General features: G+C 43.7%; 1 protein-coding gene across 3 annotated transcripts in view; it reads right to left on the bottom strand.

Moving 5' to 3' along the window:
• The window catches only part of NPHP3 (nephrocystin 3), a 59,873-nt gene that overhangs the window by 42,343 nt on the left and 457 nt on the right, over positions 1-17,073 (bottom strand). For all 3 annotated transcript variants that reach the window (XM_060180260.1, XM_060180259.1, XM_060180261.1), the window contains exons 2-6: positions 12,725-12,850; positions 11,498-11,648; positions 7,290-7,442; positions 4,944-5,077; positions 991-1,151 (exon numbers count right to left, since the gene is read on the bottom strand). In XM_060180260.1, coding sequence (XP_060036243.1) covers positions 991-1,151; positions 4,944-5,077; positions 7,290-7,442; positions 11,498-11,648; positions 12,725-12,850 — 725 coding nt within the window. The remainder of the gene's footprint in view (positions 1-990; positions 1,152-4,943; positions 5,078-7,289; positions 7,443-11,497; positions 11,649-12,724; positions 12,851-17,073) is intronic.

The following is a 17,073-nucleotide window of genomic DNA, read 5'->3' on the forward strand; positions in this document are numbered from 1 at the left end:
GCACCACCACCTGCCAGAGAAGAGCAGTGTTTGGGTCTCTCTCTCTGTCTCTGTCCCTCTTTCTCAGGAAAACAAATAAACAAATCTCAAAAACAAGCAAGCAAGCAAACAAACAAACAAAAAACTAAGTTCTCATTGAAACTGTTTTGTCTTCATCTCCTATCTATGTATTTACTCAGTGAGACACTCTTGCATTTGCAGATTAGACCTACTGGCTATTACATTCATCTTTAAGAAGCGTTCTTAAGGCCGACCGGATAGCTCACCTGGGCAGGTGCCTGCTTTGCCATGTGCACAGTCTGAGTGTGGAGCCCCCGCCCTCATGCATTGTGGGAAGCTTGGATGCTGTGCTGTCTCCCCCTCTCTGTCTCCCCCTCTCTAACATATTTTCTTTTATTTCTTTAGAATACAGACAGAGAGAAACTAAAAGAGAAGGAAGAGATAGAGAGAGTGAGAGACAGAGAGACACTTGCAACCCTGCTTCGCCACTAATGAAGCTTCCCCCCAGCGGGGCTTCGGACAGGGGTCCTTGTGTATGGTTAGCACGTGTGCTACACCAGGGGCGCCACTCCCAAGTCCTTTTCTATCAGAAAACACCAACCAAGAATGGTGAAGCCCCAGCAACAAGAACAACAAGAAGGGAAACTGTTCACCTTACACACAAAAAGGAGCAGCCTAGAGGTGGCACGGCGCCCTATCAGGTCCCTGTGTACCCCGGCATGGTATGTGCTACTCTCATTCTCTCTCTCGAACTCTTTCACTCACCAATAAACTGAAAAAAGATACCAAAAAGCCAAACTAAAAAGGCATAAACTAGTCTAATAGTAGGTTTAATATTTTTTAAAGTATGGAAAATGAGAATTTTACTGAATGTTACAGACTGCTTATGGTTTTCAGAATGCAATTAGAACTTGACTTCCTGGTTCATTTGCCTCAGAGCCATTTACAAATGACTCTTGCAGCAAATTACAAGTAGATTTCTCAGCTTACCTTGGTAAAGTTAAATGGATGAATAAAACAACCAGCGAACTCTTCTCCATTTCCCATTTTTTGACAGTGAGGTATTGATTTTCAGTATCTACTGGAAAATATACAGCATGGAAAAAATATCCCATTGTCTCACACATCCTTTTAAGCTTAGGTGAGTAGTCCTAAAAGCAAATTAGAACACGAAAGCGGTGCTTATTCAAAAATCTAGTCAACTTCACACTACTTAAGACTTTAAAAAGCATGCACTAGGCTAGGTTATGCTGGGTATTTTAAGATTTAAGATTTTAAAAAGAAGTAGCCACATTTTAAAGAAAAGCTCAAAGAGGAAAGGCAAACTTCTAATATCTTCATTATTTTATTTTACTTATTTCTGATAGACAAAGAGAAGTTGAGAGGGGAGGGGAGGCAGAGAGGGACAAACACCTGCAGCCCTGCTTCAATTCGTGTGTAGCTCCTCCCTGCAGGTGGAGACTGGGCCTTGAACTGGGGTCTTTGGCCAGTGTAACAGACATACTCTGCAGATGTATCACCACCTGGCCTCCAAGAAAAGGCATGTTTCTCTGTGAAACAGGATTCATACTAATGATAGCTTTGTAACTTGGCTGCTGCCTAGCTCAGACAACTGATTTTACCACAAAACTGGAAACAACAATCTGTTTATTTTTATTACTATTATTATAAATGACTTTTCATTTATTGATATAAAGAATGAAGATCTATATAGTAAAAAGTAGCCACTGTGATGTATTAGACTACTAAAGCAAACAGATAAAAATGTTCATTGGTCCTGGAAAAGGATGACAGAGGACCTAGTGGGGGGCTATATTGTTATGTGGAAAACTGAGAAATGTAATGCATGTACAAACTACTGTATTTACTTTCATCTGTCAAACATTAATCTCCCAATAAATATATTTAAAAAAACAATTTAAGCCCAATATAAGAGTGTGATCATCGGGGAAGCAATTACAGAAGCCAGACCTTCCATCTTCTGCAACCCACAATGACCATGGGTCCATGCTCCCAGAGGGATAGAGAATGGGAAAGCTATCGGGGGAGGGGATGGGATATGGAGATTGGGTGGTGGGAACTGTGTGGAGTTGTACCCCTCTTACCTTATGGTTTTGTTAATTTATCTTTTCTTAAATAAAAAATAAATTTAAAAAAAAAGAGTGTGATCATCTTACAAATCTGAAACATTAAATACTTAGGCTAAAGAAAATATTTATACTTAGAACTATGGTTTAGGCAGTTAGATAACTTAAAGTGTTAAACCTATTTTTCCCTCTGACATGTTACATTAATAGTGAGTTGTGAAAAAAATGTGAAGTGGTCTATAACAAGTTAAGTTCCTAGGTAGTCACAGCTATTACTAGGTAGTCACAGCTATTACTAGGCAGTCACAGCTATTACTAGGCAGTCACAGCTATTTCTAGGCAGTCACAGCTATTTCTAGGCAGTCACAGCTATTACTAGGCAGTCACAGCTATTACTAGGCAGTCACAACTATTACTAGGCAGTCACAGCTATTACTAGGTAGTCACAGCTATTACTATGTACTAAGTTAGTAAGTCCCATAACATATGCTTGAGATTCATTTCTATTCAGTGAGTGGGTGGATGTGAGCTTTGGTTTTCAAAATATCTTTTTGTCAAAATTAAGTAATATCAAAGAGGAAAACTAAGTGAAACCTAGTCATCAATAATCTGGAAAATGTTAATAACATTGTGAATATAGCATCTGGATTGATTTAAAATTCAGGACTGTACTTGGCAAGTTTTTCTGCAAGGAGTCAGGTGAAAAGTATCACAAATTAGTAGCCTAACAACTTGGCAGTTTAGGTAGAGATCTTCTGGTCCATCCAGTTTCTGCCCGTACTGACTCTGCCGCTGTCAGGTGAACAGCCACAATCTGTGAATCAATGAGTTTGGCTGTATTCCAATACATTTTATTTACAAACACTAAAATTTGAATTCCCTATCATTTCTACATATAACAAAATATTCTTGTTTGCTTTTCTGAAACTATCTGAAATATAAAAACTGATCTTGGGTCTGAATCATACAAAAACAGGCCACAAGCTCTACTCTTCCAGTCTCTGCCTTTGAAAGATCATAAATCACATGTGGCCCAGGAGGTGGCACAGTGGATAAAGCATTGGAGTCTCAAACGTGACATTCTGAGTTCAATCCCCAGCACTGCATGTGCTACTGTGATATTTTGGTCTCCCTCCCTCTACTCCATTTCCTCTCTCATTCACTAATAATAAATAAATAAAATTCTTTTTATTTTCTTTTTTAAAATATTTATTTCCTTTTTTTTGCCCTTGTTTTTATTGTTGTTGTTACTGATGTCGTTATTAGATAGGACAGAGAGAAATGGAGAGAGGAGGAGAAGACAGAGAAGGGGAGAGAAAGATAGACACCTGCAGACCTGCTTCACTGCCTGTGAAGCGACTCCCCTACAGGGGGCTCGAACCGGAATCCTTAGCTAGTCCTTGCGCTTTGCGCCATGTGCGCTTAACCCACTGCGCTACCGCCCGACTCCTTTTTTTTTTTTTTTACTTCTTTAAAATTTATTTATTTCTTTTTGTTGCCCTTGTTGTTTTATTGTTGTATTCTTTTTTCTTTTTTAAAAGAAGGAAACTCAGCAGCTGGGAGATAGCACATGCAGTAGGCATGAGAGTCAATAGGATTTAAGCCTCAAGTCTGAGCCCTGGTACCATGTGGGAGTAGTGAGGCACTGAGGGGGAGCTCCATGTAGGATGGAACAATGCAGAGCTGGTTCCCCTTTATCCTCTCTCTCTCTCTATTTGTCTGAAACAAAATTAGTGAAAAAGGGCAGGAGGAATATAAGTACACACATATGAGGCCGTAACAGTGCAAAATAAATCATAAATAAAGTAAACAATTAGAAAGCAGGGCCAGGAAGGTGGCTCAGTGACAGAGTGCTGTATAGCTTGAGGTCCTGGGTTCAGTCCCCAGGGCCACATGTGAGCAGCAAGGACAGACAAGCAGAATCCTAGGGCTAGTAGAATGGTGTTCTTGTCCCTCCTCAATTAAAAATAAATTAAAATCATTGGAAACCATGACAAGGACCAAAGTCTGTTAAAACCTGAAACAGACTCAAGGACAGAGCTGCCAGAAACTAACTAATGCTGACAATAGGGGTATCAACACTGGGGACTACACAATGGAGCATTCGAAGCATGACACATCAAGGCCTCAATCTGCATATACTGACAATACCAAGTAAGTTTTTTTTGTTAGGTTCCAATTCCAAGATGCTTCCTTTTTTTTTTTTTTTTTTTTAATTGTCACCAGCGTCACCACTGTCTCTGTGCCAGCACTATGAATCCGCAGCACCAGGTGGTCATTTTTCCTCTTTTTTTTTTCTCCCCTTTCTATTTTATTTTTACTTTACAAGACAGGAAGAAACTGAGAGGGAAAGGGAGATAGAGAGGGAGAGAGAGGCAGCGTGGTGGCACACCTGGTTGAGCACACACATTACAGAGGGCAAGGACCCTGGTTCAAGTCTCCAGTCCCCACCAGCAGGGGTAAAACTTTGCAAGCGGTGGAGAAGTGCTGCAGGTGTCTCTCTGTCTCGCTTCCTCTCTTATCTTCTCTTTCCCTTTCGATGTCTGGCTGTCTTTATCTAATAAAGATCATTAAAAATGTTTAAAAGGGGGGGAGAGAGAAAGATAAGACTTGCTTCACCTCTCGTCAAGTATCTTCCTTGCAGGTGGGGGACGGTAGCTCGAACCCGGATCCTTGCACATGGTTTTGCTTAACCAAGTGCACCACCATCTGCCTCCTGCCCCCCAAGATGCTTCCTGCTCATCTAACACACACACAGTAACTATTATTTGGTTTAGATATCATAATAGTACATATAAGGCAAAATGTTAACTTGCATTTTAAATCGGAGACTGCAGACTCTATAGACAGCCTCACCTTAAGGAAAAGATCCATTTCGGGCTGGGTTTCATCTGTATGGATGAGGTAACACCTGACAGTGTTGCTCCACAGAGAATGTGAGAACAGGGGAGTAATCTGTAATAAACTAGCTACGGCAACATCCCAGTCATCTGAAAATAAAAATTCTAAGTTCAAGCAGAAGTATCAGAAGACATTTGATAAGATGATTCCAGACGTTTGTAAAAACACAACAACAGCGGGGAAGGCTCAGGTCCTGGAAGACAGAGGAGCGCCTAGCGGGGTTTGAACTGTTATGTGGAAAACTGAGAAATGTTACACATGTACAAACTGTTGTATTTTATTTTACTGTTGACTGTAAACCATTAATTCCCCAGTAAAGAAAATAAAAAAACAAAACTGGCATCACAGACAGGAATCTGACCTCACCTGTAGTCCTTGAATGGACTCAAGAGTAATAGGCTAGAAGACAATCGATATTTCTATTTAAATTTTACCTTTGGGTAGAATTCTACACCAGAGGTCTTTCCTGGGCACTGGTGCTTCCAGTTCAATGCCATGAAACAGTGTCAGTTGCTACTGGAGAAGAGTCTATACTCCCTACTCATTCTTGAAAAAATATTCAAAAAGAAAATTCAAGAATAGTCAAGCTAATAGCAAGTGTGCCATTCTGTGAGCATAAACACATTAAGGTGTATGTGGCTCATTCAAAAGTCATAATCAAATAAATGACTCTCATTTTGCTAACAGAACAATTTTTGGGCTAGCATGCCACTCAGTTTTGGATTCTGGTGATATCTGAGATTGAACCTGAGACTTCAGAGCCTCAGGTATGAAAGCACACTGTAAACGGCTGAGCTATCTCCCCATCCAATAATAAATACTTTTAGAGGTTGTTTTTGGGTTTTTTTTTTTTTTTTTTGTCTTTTTCTCCAGGGCTATTGCTGGGCCTCAGTGCCTGTACTATGAATCTACTGCTCTGGGAGGTCATTTTTTTACCATTTTGTTGCCCTTGTTATTTTTGCCATTGATATTGTTATTGTTGGATAGGACAGAGAGAGGAGGGGAGACAGAGAGGGGCAAAGAAAGATAAGACACTTGCATACCTGCCTCACCGCTTGTGAAGCCCATGCAAGTGGGGAGCCGGGGGCTCGAACCGGGATCCTCACACGGGTCCTTGCGCTTTACACCACGTGCGCTTAACCCACCGTGCTACCGCCCAATGCCCTACTTTTACAGTTTTATGGAAAAAAAAAAAAAGAGTTGAGCAGCCAGGGAGATAGCTCACTTTGGCAGGACTTAAACGTGCCAGAGTACAGCCCTGGCTTCTCTCTCTCCCTTATATTTTTAAAGTAATGACATAGGGCCAGACAGTGGTACACCCAGCTAAGTACACACATTACCATGTCTAAGGACCCAGGTTCAAGCCCTGATGCCTCGCCTGCAGGGGAGAAGCTTCCTGAGCAGTGAAGCAGTGTATCTCTTCACCCCCACCCCCTCAATTTCTCTCCTGTCAAATAAATAGATAAAAATTAAAATAATAGGGCCAGGTGGTGGCACATCTGGTTAAGCACACATTACAATGCACAAGGACCCAAGATCGAGACCCACCTGCAGGGGGAAAGCTTTGTGAGTGGTGAAGCAGAGCTGCAGGTGTCTCTATGTCTCTCTCCCTCTCTATCTCCCCCTTCCTCTCCGTTTTTGGCTGTTTATATCCAACAAATAAATAAAAACAATACAAAATTAAAATAATAACAACAACACAAGTCAAAAATAATAAGAAAAAAAGAAAAGATATAAACTACTTCTAATACCTCAGGTCTTCACTGGTATTGAAACTCTACAGATCCTAGAGCTGTTTTGGACACCAAATCATATAAGAAAAATGAAAATATTCATTTAACTAAGAGGATTCTGGTATATAACTGAGGTTTTGCCTCCCTATTACCACCTGCTCAGGCCTTCAAAATCGTCAAAAGATGAAGAAGGAAACATAAGAAACTATTCTCTCCAGGGTATGGGAGGTGGTTCAATAGCAGAGCTCATGCCTAACATGTGTGAGGCTCTGGGTTCAATCCCTGATGCCCATGATGGAGTAGTACACTTGTCTCTCTCTCCTAGACTAAAACAGAAATAAAAGTCGACAAAATTCCTGTTAGGCCAGAGAACACCATCTGACTGACTCTGCTGTGACTTGATTAACTTGGGCAGGGGAGCACCCCTGTATGATGGGGTGTTGTTGGAAGGCCCCCAGCACAAGAGATCTCACACTCTGCTGATGGCAGCTCTCCCAGTGTGAGGTCACAGGACATGAACCACCACTGTCACTAGCAAGTGGACTACAGAATGAATGACACGTGCTACCTCTGTTGACGTTGGCGAAGGGCCCTTCTACGTCGATAGAGCTGTGGGCGAACTCGGGCCCCCGGCAGGACTGCTGAAGCTGGATCATGCTGCCAATGGAGGGCTCGCTCCCCAGGGCACCGCCGCTCCAATATTCACACTGTGTCCCGGCAGCTGTGAAGAGAAGAGATTTTATCCATCCTGTGAGAACAGAATCACTGAAATGCAGTGCAGACAAATGAACAGGCTTTCCAATTCCAACATATGACAATATCATGAGTACACCAACTATTCAGAACTTTTTGTGATTTTTAAAATGGTTTTGCCAACTTGTGGCAAGTTTTCTGGTGCTGGTTCAAGAGGGGTGAGTTTAAATAGAGATGAAAAGAAATAAAGAATATTTTAATCAAAGGAATCAGAACCACAGAGAAAAGTTAAAACTACTCCTCCATACAAAAATTCTAAACTAGGGCCCAAGAAATGGTATAGTGTCGTATGCTTTACATTGGTTTGTTCTAGCCCTCCCCCACCAAGAGAATTGGATCAGTCCTGTTAATTTCGCGGGCCTGCTTGGCCCCGCCCCAAGGAACCCCGAGGGAGGGTTCCTGAGTCCGAGAGTTCCTGAGTTCCTGAGTTCGAGAGTTTCAGGGTTACAGAGTAAGAGAGAGTTCCAGTGTGCCAGAGTTTCAGAGGGTTCCCCAGTACGAGAGTTCCAGAGTGCCAGAGTTGGAGAGTTCCCGAGTTACAGAGTAAGAGAGAGTGCTTGTGCCGCCGCAAAGAGACAGCCGAGTTCTGTTTGGTGATTAGTTTGTCTTAGTTTGTGAATCGTTGTTCCTGAATAAAGAAATACAGCTTCCCTGCCCAGCCGTTGTCTCCGCGTCTCTGTTACCCGCCCATGAAGCTACCTGCCCGGCAAGAGCCTCTGAGAATATTAACAACAGTATAGTGGATAAAATTCTGGACTCTCAAACACAAGATTCCAAGTTTGAACTCCAGCATCCCAAGTGCCAGAATGATGCTCCAGTTCTCTCTCTCTCTCTCTCTTTCATATTTCAAATATTTCAAAATATTCTTTAAATGCCTAAAATATATTGCTAACTGTACATTTTAAATATCAATGTCAAATTTGAACGTGAGAAATTCAAAGGTAGCACACTGATCATTAATATTGGTAACGCATATGTGCTAAAGATATACAAGGTCCATCCTCCTTAGCCTCCCACGGCAAGAAAAAGTGCCAAGAGCTCCTTCTGAACACATTATCCTCTACAGTACATCATTCAGGGCTGGAGAGATAGCGTAATGTTTACACAAAAGGCTTCCATGTCTGAGACTTACCGTCCCAGACCCAACCCCCAGCACCACCATAAGCCAGAGCTGAGCAGTGCTCTGGTCTTTCTTTCTCTCTGTACCTCCATCTCTCTTTCAGCAAAGTAAAATATCTTTAAAAAATAAATTATAGGGAGATGGGTGGCAGTGTAGCGGGTTAAACGCAGGTGGCGAAAAGCGCAAGGACCGCAGTGAAAGCCCCACGTGCGCTTAACTCGCTGCACCACCGCTGGACCCCCCAAGCATTCCTTCTTTAGGTTTAGATCAAAACATGGAAAAGAAAGACTTAGGAGGAAAGATCAACTTATTTACGTAACTCAGCTAGAGAATCGCAATACAATTGTTTTGAAACACTATACACTGTCATAGGCATAGTGAGACTAACGTGGGGACAGAAAGGCATCTTCTTAGTCAAAAGAAGCACTTTCTCTCCCTAAAAAGTTAGTAATATTGGGTTGTCAGAAAAGCGAGGATGCGAGGGGACAAGGAGAGAGGGAGAGAGACAGAGGGACATTTGAAGACCTGCTTCACTGCTTGTGAAGCGGACCCCTGCAGGTGGCAAGCGGGGGCTCAAAACCAGATCCTCACTCGGGTCTTTGCACTTAGTACCATGTGTGATTAACCGGGCATGCCACCGCCCAGCCCCCTAAACTCCTTAAGCCCTATGACTATCTGTCTATGCAGAAATGTGTCCTGACTTTTCAGACACCCCGACAGAAGTCAAAGGATACTAGATTTCAAAGACTGTAAAAAGCAGAGGAAGAGGGAGTAAGTCAGCTACCATACTTTATTCCAAAATGCATCAGTTTGTAAGAATAGAGTTATGGTTCTTTATAAATGCGAGAGTGGCTGCGATTAAAATAGACTCTCTTTTGTTTATCAGTCGCCTGTTATAAATATTTTCTTGGAAAATGGTGAAAACATTCATTCTATACCACCATGTTTTATTTCTAGGAAATAAATGATCTATTTGGTTATGAAATTTTTAAATCATGTTGAATCATTTACAAAGTTGTACTAGGAGCACCTCAGTACCATATGATGATGATATTCTGAAATCGGCAAGAATACACCATCACGTGGGAAAATAATGCGTCAGAGACTATGGACTGCCCTTCAATACTCATTCTCCCCTTCTTCCTTGAGTAACAGAAACCCAAACTCTAGGTAGACAAAAAAGCTCTCCAAACTAATGGTTGGTTACATTTCCAACTGTCCTAGATGTCGTTCTGAGCAGTGGGATCGGAACAGGAATAATCTGAGTATTTTTCATTGTGCTTCCCCCCCCCCCTCCAGGGTTATTGCTGGGCTCGGTGCCTGCACCATGAATCCACCGCTCCTGGAGACCATTTTTCCCCCTTTTGTTGCCCTTGTTGTTGTAGCCTCGTTGTGGTTATTATTATTGCCATTATTGATGTTGTTCGTTGTTGGATAGGACAGAGAGAAATGGAGAGAGGAGGGGAAGACAGAGAGAGGGAGAGAAAGATAGACACCTGCAGACCTGCTTCACCGCCTGTGAAGCGACTCCCCTGCAGGTGGGGAGCCGGGGGCTCGAACCGGGATCCTTACGCCGATCCTTGCGCTTTGCGCCACATGCACTTAACCCACTGCCTAGACTGTAGCCCTAAACACAAATATGAGCTCTTGCTAATATTTATGTTAGATTTCCAAAGATCAAACTCTGATAAGGTGATTAATTGTTCATGGATCTCTAAAAATGTATCTGAAAATATAGCTCTACAAACATCCAAATAAACTATAGCTTTAGGCCAGACAGGTCAAGACCTTTTGACCTTGGAAGTATTTAAAATACAAAGAGGTTCAGATACCACTAAAAGGGTTCAAAGCATAGTGAAGTCAAATATATTACTATAGATACTAAACCCCCCAACTAACCTGGTTATAATAATTAATTATTGAGATTTTAACTCTCTCTAAGGCTATGACAACCCCATTCTCTTTAAGGCCCACATTTCTCCTAGTCCTGGTCCCTCTAGGATATGCCCAGGCTTCTTGAAGTCCTTCTCTATGATTCCTGACCGCCATACCAACTTTGTCAACTTTAACCGAATTGCTACTGGTGCTGCCATCCCACATGATGCTGCTACTGAAACCCTACTGTGGACTGTAACCAGAGATACCAGCCTGAGAAGTCAACCTCGCAGCTCTTCAAAATTGTTTTTATTTCTAAATATTTTATTTATTTGTATTACTGGCTAGAGAGAAAGAGAAATTGGGGGGGGGAGATAGAGAAGGAAAGAGACAGAGAGACACCTGCAGCTCTGCCTCACCACTCGTGAAGCTTTCCCCCGTAGGTGGGGACGAGGGCCTTGAACCCGGATCCTTGTGCGCTGTAATGTGTGCACTTAACTAGGTGCACCACTACCTAGTCCCTCAATTTTTTTTTAAACTTTATTTTACTTAATAGAATAGAGAGAACTTGAGTGGGGGAGACAGAGAAGGAGAGAGAGCTAGAGAGACATTTACAGCGCTGCTTCACTGCTTGTCAACATTTCCCCCTCGCTGGCAGGCACCAGGGGCTCAAATCTGGATTCTTGTGCATGGTACTATGTGTGCTTAACCAAATGTGCCACCACCTGGCCCCTCTATTCCTTTCTCTACTCCCCTGGCTAGAATGTAGATATGGTAGCGAAATGGGAGTCGTTTTCTTAACTAGAGAGAGAAAAATCTAAAGGCAGAGTTGGCAGAACAACGAGACAGAAGGAAATCTTTGCCCCAGCGACATCATGGGCTTGATGGAAACAGCTGTCCTGATAGCCCAAGGAGAGAGAAATGGAGATCGAATCGCAGTCACAAGTCACAAGGTTCAAAGTGAGCTCTACAACATAATAACTGCTTTGTTTAGAGTGTTAAGTATATTAAACCAGAAATAAATTCACCAGTAACATCTGTACGGTTGTCATCAGAATCGGAGTCCCCAGGGTCAAACACTTGGATCCCCTGAACTTGCAGTCTCTGAAGTTTGCTCTCCAGGTCTCGCTTGGCCCTCAGTAAGTCCTGGATTTCATTTTCCTTGGTTTCCCTGAAAATCTTCAAAAGAAGGAATTTTAACTTGGAAATCTTTTCCATAATAAAAATGTTACCACCATTTGACTTTTAGAGGAAAAACAAAAATCTTTTATTCCCAGAATTAATAGTCACTTGGCTGTTGATGTCCCTTTCTGCAGGATGGATAAGCTGAGGAAACTTTTTTGCTCACTCTTCTGTAACCAGAAGCCACTGGAATTCGGGCAGGATTCCCTCCAGCCTGTGGTGTAGGGCTGTCTTTCTGTGCTGTGTGATGTTGAGCAAATGTGTCACCCTCCTACTAAATGCAAGTAACACCTAAATGCAAGTAACACCCTCCCACACAAAACATCCCCCAAACAGTTCCAAATGCTTCTTCCCATATTGAAACAAATGTTTTTTTCCTCTTTGCAAATTCCTATTTAAAATTCATATGCAAGGACAGAAAATCAGCTCACTTGGGGGGCTGGGAAGTGGCTCACCTAGCCGAGTGGACTAGACGCAGGCCCTCATGACCCACCTGCAGGGAGGTGGAGAAGGCGTCTTCCCTCCTTCCTCTCACTTTCTCTCTCTCTACCCAATAGACAAAGCGAACCGGAAAAAAAGAAATTAAAAATAGAGTCCACTTGGAGAATGTGCCTCTTTGCTGTGTTTGAGACCCAGGTTTGATCCTGGCTCCCACCACACTGAAGGAAGCTTTGGCATGGTGGTCTCTCTCTCTCTCTTTCTCTCTCTCTGCTGGGCTCCTGGTACATGATGGTGGAGGGGACCTAAGTCAGGGCTAAGAGTGTTATGCAGACATCTATCACAGGGGGATGAAAAGCTGTACTTCGCATCAACATCTGTGCTGTAAGCTTCCCCCAAAAATTATTAAAAAGTGCACATATTAAAAAAAGTTCACCTATGTACCTTTTCTTGGTAACTGTCTCAAGGTTTACCATGTCCAATTCAAAAACATGTTCTCTAGCTATAAAGCCTTTGTTTTCATGAGTAATGCATGAATTGCATCTACTGATTCACTGCAGAGTTCCATGAGCTTTTAAAGCAGACTGCTGTTATTTCAGATTATGCTGAGAAAAAATCGGAGGGGACTGATTTACCTTGAATTGCCTTTTGACTTTATCTCTGTCGTGTTCAAATGTTGCGGCTCTTTCCATTGCTTGGTACTTTGCTTCTACAGCACTCTCTTTTTCCCGGAGTATCTTCTGGTATGTTTTCTGAAGTGCCTGGAATAATCACCGTATTATTTCCAACAAAAATAGTACCCCACTGAAGTTCACATGATCTAACACACATACTACATGTCTTACTATTTCAACAATCTACTTCCTTCTTCCCCCAGTTATCCAGAATAGTATGTTGTCATTTTATTCAAACACTGTAAAAATTAATGCAAATATATTTGAATTGTATTTAATTAAGACACTTCAACATAAAGCTTTCAACATGAATGTATACTTTTCTTGAAAATATTGCATAGACTTTTTTTTTTTCTTTTTGCCACCAGGGTTATCACTGGGGCTCGGTGACAGCATTAGGAATCCACGGCTCCTAGCGGCCATATTTTGTTTGTTTGTTTGTTTGTTTGCTTGCTTGATAGGACAGAGAGAAACTGAGGGAGGAAAAGAGTAAAATAAACAGCTACAGGCCAGTTTCACTACTTGTGAAGCATCCCCCCTGCAGCAGGGAAGCAGGGGCTCAAACCCAGGTCTTTGATGATAATATGTGTACTCATGCCACTGCCTGGGCCCCCACTGTACTGACTCAATCTTTCTTATACCTCAGTTATCCCATCTTCCTTTCTTTGTCTCTTTCTTTCTTTCTTTCTTTCTTTCTTTCTTTCTTTCTTTCTTTCTTTCTTTCCTCCAGGGTTATTACTGCAGCTCACTGTGGGCACTACAAACCCACTACTCCCACTGGCCAAAATTTTCCATGTTATTAGACAGGACAGAGAGAAATTGAGAGAGGAGGGGGAGATAGAGAAGGAGAAAAAAGATAGATACCTACAGACCTGCTTCACTTGTGAAGTGTCCTGTCTGCAAGTGGGGATCAGGGGCTTGGCCCCAGAGCCTTGGGCCAGCCCTTGCATTAATACTATGTGTGCTTAACCTGATTCACCACCACCTGGCCCTGTGTTCCCATCTTTTAAAGAACAGTAAGTAGTACAACTTTGTGGCTTAACTAGACAGATCATTTATTTTGGAATGTGTTCAGTTTGCTCCTCCAGAGGCCTCATAACGTCTGCTATAATGTACGTTTCTGTAAATCAGACAGCGTGAATTAAATAAATATGGAACAATGTCTTAATACCTACATATGTGTGAGAAAGGAACTGAATAAGGGCTTACCATTATACTATGATTTCCTGATTAGGAAATTAGGACTGGTAATGGGAGGAGCCCAAGGCTGGGGAACTTTTCAAACCTCATTAAACTCAGCCTCAATTGGGCTAGACTTGCATTACACTGGATTTACCACTTACAGCTTAAGTCACTTTCAGTGTGCAGTGTCCATGGGACAGAAGTCTGGGCACATGTAATCAGGTACCTCAAACGCACATGTGTGTTTTCTACAAGCATATGGCTCCTCAACAGGAAAGCTGATCAGACCACAGATTGTTCTGAAAGTCCATACAAGATGTACTTATCGGGAGTCGGGCTGTAGCGCAGCGGGTTAAGCGCAGGTGACGCAGAGCACAAGGACCGGCATAGGGATCTCAGTTCGAACCCCGGCTCCCCACCTGCAGGGGAGTCGCTTCACAGGCGGTGAAGCAGGTCTGCAGGTGTCTGTCTTTCTCTCCTCCTCTCTGTCTTCCCCTCCTCTCTCCATTTCTCTCTGTCCTATCCAACAATGACAACAACAATAATAACTACAACAATAAAACAGCAAGGGCAACAAAAGGGAATAAATAAATAAAATAAATATTAAAAAAAAAGATGTACTTATCAGATGTTAACATATACTACATGAACATGACATTACATACCAATGAGACATGCATGATATCTGAGATAGAAAGCACATAAGGGATATATATATATATATATATATATAGAGAGAGAGAGAGAGAGAGAGAGAGAGAGAGAGAGATATCATCTGTAGTACTAATTATATAACTGGTAATGGTGGGTGGGAGGGGGTTTGATCAGAATGCTTAGTTTAGAAGGAAAAATCAGCCTGTGGTATTTATTCATTTCTCGCTGTGATGAGTCCCTGGAACATGAATGTCTAGAAGTCCCTTCCATTGTAAAGAAAAGGTGAGCAAACAAACCACAACTACTGAGGGGCTCAAAGTCCACAGCCAACATCTCAGGTCTCTGCTCACAGAAAAGCAAAAAAATCGTGAACATGATATTATGTCAATGAATTAAAACAGATCTACTACAGGAAGGGCATGCAATAACTTTTTTTTTTTTTTTAGTAAGCTAATCAAATGTATTAAAGGAATTTAAATCTAGAGGAAGTTTTCTCTTTTTCTTTCTCCAGCAGGGTTATTGCTGGGGCTCAGTGCCTATGTGATGCAGGAATCCACTGCTCCAGGCAGCCGCCTTTTTAAAAATTTTTTTACAAGACAGAGATAAATTGAGAAGGAAAGGGGAGATAGCAAGGGAGAGAGACACCGACACCTGCAGCACTACTTCGCCAATCCTGAAGTGTATCCCCTGCAGGTGGGAAGCGGCGTTGACCCAGGTCTTTGGGCGTGGTGATAGCTGCGCTTAACCAGGTGCACCACCGCCAGCCCTGGAGAATGTTTTCTAACACCGCAACGGATGCGGTGAAAATCATGAAACTTCCAGGAAAAAACTCACTCCTACAGCATTAAGCCCAGCGGCCCACGAAATCGGCCAGCTAGTAGTAAGGAGCAGGGCCACGAACACCTGAAGCTTCAGGTTCCATCCCCAGCATGACCAGTATCTGAAGTGGCGCTGTCTCCTTCTCTTGAAGCTATACATCCTTCATAAGAATAAAAGAAATCGGGGCCAGCTGGTGGCGCATCTGGTAGAGCGCAAATACTACCCAGCACAAGGACCTGGGTTCCAACTCCCAGCCCCCACTGGGAAACTTCAGGAGAGGCAGACCAGTGCTATAGGTCACTCTCTCCCGTCTCTCATCCTCTATCAAAAATAAAACAAATTTTAAAACAGGAAAAAATACACTTAAAAAATATTTTATTTTTTTATTTATTGGATAGTGACATAAATTGTGAGGAAGGGGGGGAGAGAGGAGGAGAGAGACAGAGAGACACCTGCAACACTGCTTCACCACTAGCAAAACTTCCCCCCTGCAGGTGGGGACCGGGGCCTGAACCCTGAGCCTTGCACACCGTAACATGTGCGCTCTACCAGGCGCACCACCACCGGCCCCTGAAAAATACAGTTTTTTTAAATTATTTTTTAATTAATTAATTAATTTTTTTTTTTTTTTTAACCAGAACACTGCTCAGCTCAGGCTTATGGTGGTACTGGGGACTGAACCTGGGACCTCAGAGCCTCAGGCTTGAAAGGCTTTTGCATAACCATTATGCTGTTTCCCCAGCCCGAAAAATACAGTGTTTAAAGAACATTCAGCCAAGCACTATCTTTACAAAGAAACCAATGTATGTAAAATCTAGGGCAGAGGTGAGGGGACAGTGGATATAATCTCGCAGGAAGGTTTGAAGTTGCTTCAACCAATGTCACCCAGATGCAGGACGCCCAGTCTGGAGGCGACTTGCAAAGTGCAAGATGCGGGGTGCGGTGTACGGTGTATGGTATACGAGCAGTGGGTGCGGGGTGCCGGGTCTGGGGTGCAGGTGCGGTGCGATTGTGTGGATGCGGGGTGCAGTGTAGGATGTACGGGGTGTGGGTGCGGGGTATTACGGGCGTGGTGTTTGGCTGCGGGTGCAGTTGCGGGGTGCGGTTGGGGGTTGCGGGTTGGGGGTGCGGGTGCGGTGTACTTTTGCGGGGTGCGAGTGCGGGTGCTGGGTGCCAGTGCGGGTCTGGGGTGTGGGTGCGGGGTATTAAGGGCGTGGTGTTTGGCTGCGGGTGCAGTTGTGGGGTGCGGTCGGGGGGTGCGGATTTTGGGGCGCGGGTGCAGTGTACTTCTGCAGGGTGCAAGTGCGGGTGCTGGGTGCGAGTGCGGGTCTGGGGTGCGGTGGCGGGGTGCTGGGTGCGGGTGCTGGGTGCGAGTGTGGGTCTGGGGTGCGGTTGCGGGGTGCTGGGTGCGGTTGCGGGGTGCGAGTGCGGGTGCTGGGTGCGGTTGCGGGGTGCGGGTGCTGGGCGCGGGGTGCGGTTGCGGGGTGCGAGTGCTGGGTGCGGTTGTGGGTGCAGGGTGCGAGTGCTGGTGCGGGTGCTGGGTGCGGATGCGGGGTGCTAGTGCGGGTGCGGGTGCGAGTGCGGGTGCTGGGTGCGGATGCGGGGTGCGGATGCGGGGTGCGAGTGCGGGTGCGGGTGCTAGTGCGGGTGCTGGG

This window comes from Erinaceus europaeus, chromosome 21 (genome assembly GCF_950295315.1).
Source record: "Erinaceus europaeus chromosome 21, mEriEur2.1, whole genome shotgun sequence".
NCBI classification, from domain to species: domain Eukaryota; kingdom Metazoa; phylum Chordata; class Mammalia; order Eulipotyphla; family Erinaceidae; genus Erinaceus; species Erinaceus europaeus.